This window comes from Zea mays, chromosome 5, assembly GCF_902167145.1.
Source record: "Zea mays cultivar B73 chromosome 5, Zm-B73-REFERENCE-NAM-5.0, whole genome shotgun sequence".
Lineage (NCBI taxonomy): Eukaryota > Viridiplantae > Streptophyta > Magnoliopsida > Poales > Poaceae > Zea > Zea mays.
In genome coordinates, this window is record NC_050100.1 from 221,154,663 (window position 1) to 221,162,391 (window position 7,729).

Here is a 7,729-nt window from a genome sequence, read left to right on the forward strand (position 1 = left end):
ACCCAGGTTAGCAAAGCCATGCCAGATTGTACATGTTCCAAGAATGACGACAGTTAGTGAAAGGGAAATGTGCCCTTGGGCCATTTCTAAGTATTTTAGTGATTTAGTGTCCAACACAAGTGCCTAAGTGTAAAATGGTGGACAAAGTACAAATCAAGGATAAAGGTATGTTTCTCAGACTTAGTACATTGTTTTAGAGACTAATGTATTGTGTCTAAGTGCTGGAAACAGGAAAAATAGAATTGGAATTGTCTTGGCTCGAGCAGCCAAGATTCTGCTCAGTCTGGGAGCACCGGACTGTCCGGTGGTGCACCGGACAGTGTCCAGTGCGCCAGACTGGCTCGGGCGAACTGGCCGCTCTCGGGAAATCGTCGGCGACGTACGGCTATAATTCACCGGACTGTCCGGTGTGCACCGGACTGTCCGGTGAGCCAACGGTCGGCCGGGCCAACGGTCGGCCGCGCGATCTGCGCGGGACACGTGGCCAAGCCAACGGCTAGAAAGGGGCACCGGACTGTCCGGTGCGCCAACGGCTCTCTGGCTGCCAACGGTCGACTACGCCAGTTAAGGAAAGAAATCGGGCACCGGACACTGTCCGGTGTGCACCGGACTGTCCGGTGCGCCATGCGACAGAAGGCAAGGATTGCCTTCCCAGATTGCTCTCAACGGCTCCTAGCTGCCTTGGGGCTATAAAAGGGACCCCTAGGCGCATGGAGGAGTACACCAAGCATCCTTAAGCACTAAGACATCGATTCCGCGCCTTTGATTCTTTGCGATAGCAATTAGAGCTCTAGTTGAGTTGTGAACTCTTTGAGTTGTGTTGTGAGCTGTTGTTGCGATTTGTGTGCGTGGTGTTGCTGTGATTTCTTGTCTTGAGTGTGTTGCTCATCCCTCCCTTACTCCGTGCTTCTTTGTGATCATCTAAAGTGTAAGGGCGAGAGGCTCCAAAGTGTGGAGATTCCTCGCAAACGGGATATAGTAAAGCAAGCAAAACACCGTGGTATTCAAGTGGGTCTTTGGACTGCTTGAGAGGGGTTGATTGCAACCCTCGTCCGTTGGGACGCCACAACGTGGAGTAGGCAAGCGTTGGTCTTGGCCGAACCACGGGATAACCACCGTGCCATCTCTGTGATTGATATCTTTGTGGTTGTTGTGTTTTGTTGAGACTCCTCTCCAGCCACTTGGCATTATTGTGCTAACGCTTAACCAAGTCTTTGTGGCTTAAGTTTAAAGTTTTACAGGATCACCTATTCACCCCCCACCCTCTAGGTGCTCTCAGTTAGACCATCCTAAAATACATCAAGGTATGATACCATTCAGGATCCTTTGTACACAAACCTCGCATCCTCATTTTCCCTTTTTCCCATTACAGCAAACAAAACTACATTGTGTGTGACAAAAAAATCCATATTTAAGTATCATGATAATTTGTTTCCACAATCAACAACCATAACCCAAAATAATGTATTACTAATAATTAAAGCTGCTACTTCTAGCTTTCTCTAGAAACCTTTATGCATATTTTGCGGACTTGCCTGGCCGGACCCATAGTCCGCATTGTGTGTTCTAATCTCCTTATAAAAAATAGCTTAGGAAAAAAAGAATAAGTGCAACACAAATACACACACACAAAAAAACAGTTCCATACTCATGTTTCATTAAAAATATACTTTACACTTTCACAGAAAAAAGAAGAATATAAAATAAATACATAAACAAAATACATGCTTTCTATTTAAATGCTTTTGGACCAAACTTACTTTTTTTGGCTTTACAATTTGATCTATGGAATGCTAAATTCTTTTGCTTACCAAACTTACTCACTCCAGCAACTTATTTCTTTAAAGTTATCCTGTCATTAATAATTTTTATTTGAATGTTTTGAACCTTTTCTTCAAACATTACCTAGATGCAGTTGCCAGTGTTTTTAATGAACCTGCTTGTATATTGCTATTTCCTTAGATATTGTCATAATAGTGTGTTAGACTGTTAGCCTCTTGATGTACCTTATTCGATAAGCATTTTAAGTTTTCAATTAAGTTTTTGTAACTTAAGGTCTTGGAAAGAACATGTCTTGTTGTGTTAATAGACTTAGTACCTGCTTGCCGTGAACCGTGATCAGATGGAAAGATAAAATTAACATGTTATGTGTTATTGTTTCTTTCCTTTGAAAGAATATTATTTCTTTTATAATCCTGATATCGCATTGAGCTCTTTGATGCTGTCTAGGCTAACATACTCCTCTCATTTGTGTACATGTATTAGTTTTTTTCTACAAGCATAGAAGAGGCTCCTTCACTTTTGGTCATACTTTTGGTCATGAGACTTTTATGTACATATGAACTTGATGTTGAAGCCTTTCTTGAACTGTGTGTCTATGCAAGAAAGGCTTCATCATTTTTTGTCAATAGACTTTTGTGTACATATGACTCTACTGCTGAAGCCTTTCTAGAATTATGTTTGTCTATACAAACTTTACATACATTATTGCTGGAGACTTAAATATGCTACTTTAATGCAACTTGCTATGTATTGTAATCTAAGTTTGTATTACTACTGCTATTGGTACCAGAAAATATTGTTGAATTTTCAGCAGGTGTTCTTAGATACTTGCTATTTGAAATAAAATAGGTTTGTAAAAAAAAGGACAACACGCGCGCGCCTGCGCGCGTAACGCACTAGTTTTCTTTGGACGAGAACACCTCTTTTTGCACCCCTTTTTATGTCAGCTAGCATGTCTGATATCACCATATACAATTTCTTGCCTTACATTTTGATGCTATGAATCGTGCATTATTTAAAGTGAATGCTATGAATCGTGCAGTATTTGAAGTGGACGCTGTAGTGGTTTTGAACATAAGACATTCCTACGTTGAGTTCGTGTCTATGACGACGAAATCAACTTTGACGACAATAATTTCTATCACCATACAACTTTGACGACGACATCAACTTTGACGACAACTACGAGGCACGAGCGCTGTGTTTTTTTCCCTCAAGCTAGAATTCACTAAAATTTTGATACTTTTAATTTTTTTTTAACAAAACAAAGTTTGTTTGTTTCTCTGCAAAACAGTTTTCAAAGATCTCTTTCAAAGCTGCGTGAAAATACACCGTATGCATTTTGAGTGTTTTTGTGTCATTGTCTAGCATTTATTTGTGGCGCCAGAAATTCTTCCCCTTGAAAACTTATTCAATCCTCTCTCGTTACTTGTATATATAGAAACTAAAAACGCTATTGCAAAAATAATTCGCGACCCCGCCGTCCCGCCCCCACGGTAAAATGATGGGAATTACGTATCAACGACGAATTCACTAACCGAGCATTCGGTGTCTTAACGTGTGTTGCCGCGTGGCTGTCTTTTCTCCCGCGAAGAACGAAAGAGTGCAATGCAACTGTGTGTGTGTGTGTGTGAGAGAGAGAGAGATCACATTTCCGAAATCTGAATCCATATGTTTCTGTACTGACGGCCGACCAAAATTATTTCCGCTCATCGATCGATCGAATTGCAAAGCGATTTCACTCATCGAAGTGCGAGGCATGGTGGACGCACATGAGCCACTCGCCGTCCACCTCCTCGAACACATTGGTGGCCAGCTGCTTGCCCCAGCTGCTGCTCCCCTTGGTCCTGACCATCTCCAGGCAGGTGACGTAGCCGACGCCGCCCCGCACGCGCACCTCCACGTCCTGCAGGTCCACCTGCAGCGGGAACTCGTAGCCGGCGTCGCACACCATCTCCCAGCTCTGCATCACCATCTCGTACCCGGAGATCCTCCCCGCCGACGGGTGCACCACGTAGACGTGGTCGCCCCTGGCCCAGGCCCGGCGCATCGCCGCCAGGTCGCCGTCCTTGAACGCGGCGTAGAACCGCGCGTTCGCCGCCAGCACCGCGGCCCGGCAGTCCTCCTGGAGCACGCGCAGCTCGTCCCGGAGCGCCGCGGCGCGCGCGTAGTCCTCCTCCTCGATCGCGGTTTCGAGCTCGCGCCGCAAGGAGTCCTCGTCCGGGCCGCCGATGCCAGTTGCGCTCTCCTCCGTGCTTGGACGCCCCTCGGCTTCCCCGCTCTTGACGTGAGCTGTTGTGAGCCTTGTTCTGCCTCGGTGTCGGTGCCGACAGGTGCTTGCCGTTCGGAGCCCTGGACTGCTGGACAGGATGCAGAGGAGATGTTACAGAGTTTATTATCAGCACGTTACCAATGACATCACACATTTCCAAGGGGAAAGAATCGATGCAAAGCAGCAAGCAAAGCAGCAAAATTTCATGAAACCGGTGAATCGAGTGCGCATACGCTCCTAGATTGAACTACTGCACCAGCACTGATGAAGACAGAAGAGAGGAAGAGGAGAAATGGGAAAATCTGTTTTGATTCAGATAATCTTCTCAGGCCAACAAATAATAAGAGTAAGAGAAAAATTTCTGTATGTATGTCATTGTAATTTTGTCTAATAACTTATTTTGTCATTGTAAATATACTAACCCCTTCTGTGCCATCCGGATGCAATTTATTATCTTTTTATGTTGTCGCCAGTGACATAAAAGGATTAAAAAAATTGTATGTTCTAATCTGTTCTAAGAAATTAGATCCAAGTGGCATAAAAGGGAATAAAACATTTGCGATGATAAATAAGGTATGAGACAAATTTTCAGTGACATAAAGAGTAAGAAAATTATATACCCTAATCCTTCGATGCTACTAACGATAACATGAAAAAGCATCCGAGTGGGGATCATGACGTTCGCGATACAAATAAGATACCAAACAAAATTCCAGTGACATATAGGGAATTGGCCCTAAGAGTAAAGCTAAGCATCGTTAGGAGGATCAAGGCCAGAGCAGAGGTTACATTATTCTTTGGAAATTTTGTAAAAAAGAAGAAGACATAGATATCTTCTGTTGGTTTGCATAAACTACTAGCGTGTCTCTGATGCTGCATTTCCTTATTGTGATGATGTCACTGGGGGAAGAACTCAAACCCTTAACGACAAGCTTAGTGAAGAGGCACACATCAAATTAAGCCGAAGATCTGCCCCTAGACTCCTACTGCAGGTACGCGGAAAGCAAGCAGAACCCAATTTCGCGGAATTGCTGCTCGAGCGCTCGTCTAAAGAACATTCTGCGAAATAACGCAAGACGGAGTTCAGGGGAAGGGAGGGGCCTCACAAGCGCTTCGCTCCAACACGGAAGCAGACTCCTGCTGCCGATGCCGAGGTCGCGGGAACCGTAGGCCGCCACGAAGCCCTCGCCGGAGAGGTCGTGGTCGCCGTCGCCGCCGCCGCCGCCATAGCAAGTGGAAGGATATGGTCTTGGTCTTTGCTATGAGAGTGGTGGACAGGACGGGTAAGGTTTCTCATTTCCTCTGTTTTTCTGCTTCCCCTTCGTTTCACTGGGCCTTTTAGGCTGCTTATAGTTGGGCCCAAGCCCAACTGCCAGCCCGCTTGCAAACGTCCTGCGAACTAGGAGCACGTATTAAGTCGTAGCGATCCATCATCATTGCATCACTGCTAGAGAATTCTGGTAAGGTCACAGATGCGGTCATAGCCAGAGATAGAGATGATTCGGGTGTTTTTGTGGGAGCTTCAGAATTAGGGTGTGTTTGGTTTGATTTTTGGTTTTGGCTTTTGCCCCCTAAAAGCCAAAAGTCAAACCAAAGGGCTGAATCTAGAAAAGCAGCTTTTTCTAAAAGCCGACTTTCTTGTAGTGCAAAACTGAAAGCACCTCTGGACCTGCTTTTAGCAGCTTTTAGGTGGAACTGTAAAAATATATATGGAAGAATTTTTAGCGACTTTTAGTAGTTTCCACCAAACGGTTTTTAGTTTTTTAGCAGTTCACAGCCCACAGCAGCTTTTTTCACAGCTCACAACCCACAGCAGCTTTTTTCACAGCCACAGCCCAACCAAACAGACCCTTAACTTCTCGTTAACAAGGAGTCAAGGACCCGCAGACAGTGGAAGCTATTGTCTGTACAGATAATCTTGCCCTGCGTTAGCGATAAAAGAGATTTAGATCACACATTAACAAGTGCTAGCACACCGTACCCATGATTGACACGTAATTTTGAATGCAACAAAAAACCATAGGGGATCGTTAAACTGATCCGCAAACAGGTCAAACTTACATCAATCCTATTCTTCGTCGTTGGACTCCTGAACACCTGCCGTAAAGAACCATTAGGAGGAGTACGTGGAGGTTATTTTAGGATAAGGATTGAGTCAGAAAAAAAGTTTAGGAGCTAAACTAAACCGCTACCTCAATATCACACTAAACCACTCACAATAGACAAATTTATATTATACTTAAAGTGTCAGTTTCAACGGTCGTCCCGCGTCATCTTTTTACAAATAACCCTCAGCTATTTCAAATTAATCAGTTGCACGTCTATAGATAGCCAAACGGCAGCCCGACATGGGCCAGATACATGCGGGCCACAACTATGGTCCAGGCACGTCATGTCGGCCTGCTGAAGTATGGCCCAGACACGTCATGCCGGCCTGCTGACTGTGTCGGGCCAGCCTGTTAGCCTATCGGCCCATTTGATTAAATCAGCATAAAATGTTAAAAAACGGTGTAGGAGGTGGGGTTCAAACTCATGCCCTATAATGAAAGAAGAGCGGAAGACACTGAGTGAAGCTATCTAACCATTAGAACATCATGATAAGATGTTTTTAGTATTGAATATAAATTTTATATGTGCATATACGTTTTTTGTAAAAAAAATTTTAAAAAATCGTGTCGGGCGGGCCAGCATTACGTGCCGAGGCTACAGCCAAAGCACGACACGACGTTCTTGGCTCTTGCAAGCATTAAGTCGTTTGTGAGACCACATTGGCGCAATGGACTCCATGGTGTTTGAGGTTGCTGAATTGGATGGAGCAACAATGATTTGTCACACTAACAATAAAATGAAAGGTTATTTGTTAGTTTAAAACGTTAGTAATTGCTACGAAGTAGCATAATTTATATGGAGCGCACCAGTTTTTATTGATGCATGACTTTAGCAATCACTCCATATTTTGATCAATCTTTTTTATAAGTTTGACTTCATGTGACTTATTTTAGAAATTTGAGCTCACAAACTTTCTCTTATTTGGTCTCTATATGGTGGAATTATTTCATTTTATATTCTTTGTTCGTTCAGTCAGTCGTTGTGAACTCACTTCTAATCGTTCACTTTATTGGCCGTGTTGTACCAAGATATATTGCATGGAGTAAACAATAACATCAGTTAGCCAAATCAAAAAATATTATACAGAGAGCGGAGACAATCAATAAAAAATCTAGAATTTTTTTTGATGGATAGTTTACGTCGGTATTGTTGTAAGCCGTCGCAACGCACGGGCAACCGACTAGTAGTATTTTAAAGTAGTCTTATATTAAAACATCGATGTACGATAAAAATCATAAAATACATATAAGAAGTACATGTTGCAATTTTAAGGGAGGCTCTAGGAAGGCTCTATGTGCTCTACCATTGGGCAAGAGCTCCCACTATAGCCATGAGGTGAGGGAAGAGCTATATTCTGATTTTTTTTTCAGATACGAAATAACTTTTATTATATAACTAAATTTATTTTATAACTTGAAAAAACAAAAATAACTTAGAATTTAAAACGGATGGAGTAGTTTAGAATTTAGGGGTCGCGTAGTCGCAGATGGCGAAAGACACGCACGCCGCCAGCCCCCCTACTCCGGGCCTCCACTGCTCAGCACAGCATTTGAAAGCATTTTACTA

The 7,729-nt window shown here is 43.4% G+C and overlaps 1 protein-coding gene across 2 annotated transcripts; it reads right to left on the reverse strand.

Moving 5' to 3' along the window:
- Positions 1-3,411: 3,411 nt before the first annotated feature.
- LOC100280095 (uncharacterized) lies at positions 3,412-5,350 on the reverse strand. 2 transcript variants are annotated; one of them, XM_008645283.4, is made up of 2 exons: positions 5,161-5,350; positions 3,412-4,139 (listed from the first exon to the last, which is right to left on the reverse strand). In XM_008645283.4, the coding sequence occupies exons 1-2, from the start codon at positions 5,280-5,282 to the stop codon at positions 3,521-3,523; spliced, it is 741 nt and encodes a 246-aa protein (XP_008643505.2). In that variant the 5' UTR covers positions 5,283-5,350; the 3' UTR covers positions 3,412-3,520. The 2 variants fall into 2 exon arrangements, with proteins under 2 accessions (XP_008643505.2, NP_001146505.1); NM_001153033.1 differs by having other exon boundaries at positions 3,435-4,142; positions 5,161-5,349.
- Between the last annotated feature and the right edge of the window lie 2,379 nt (positions 5,351-7,729).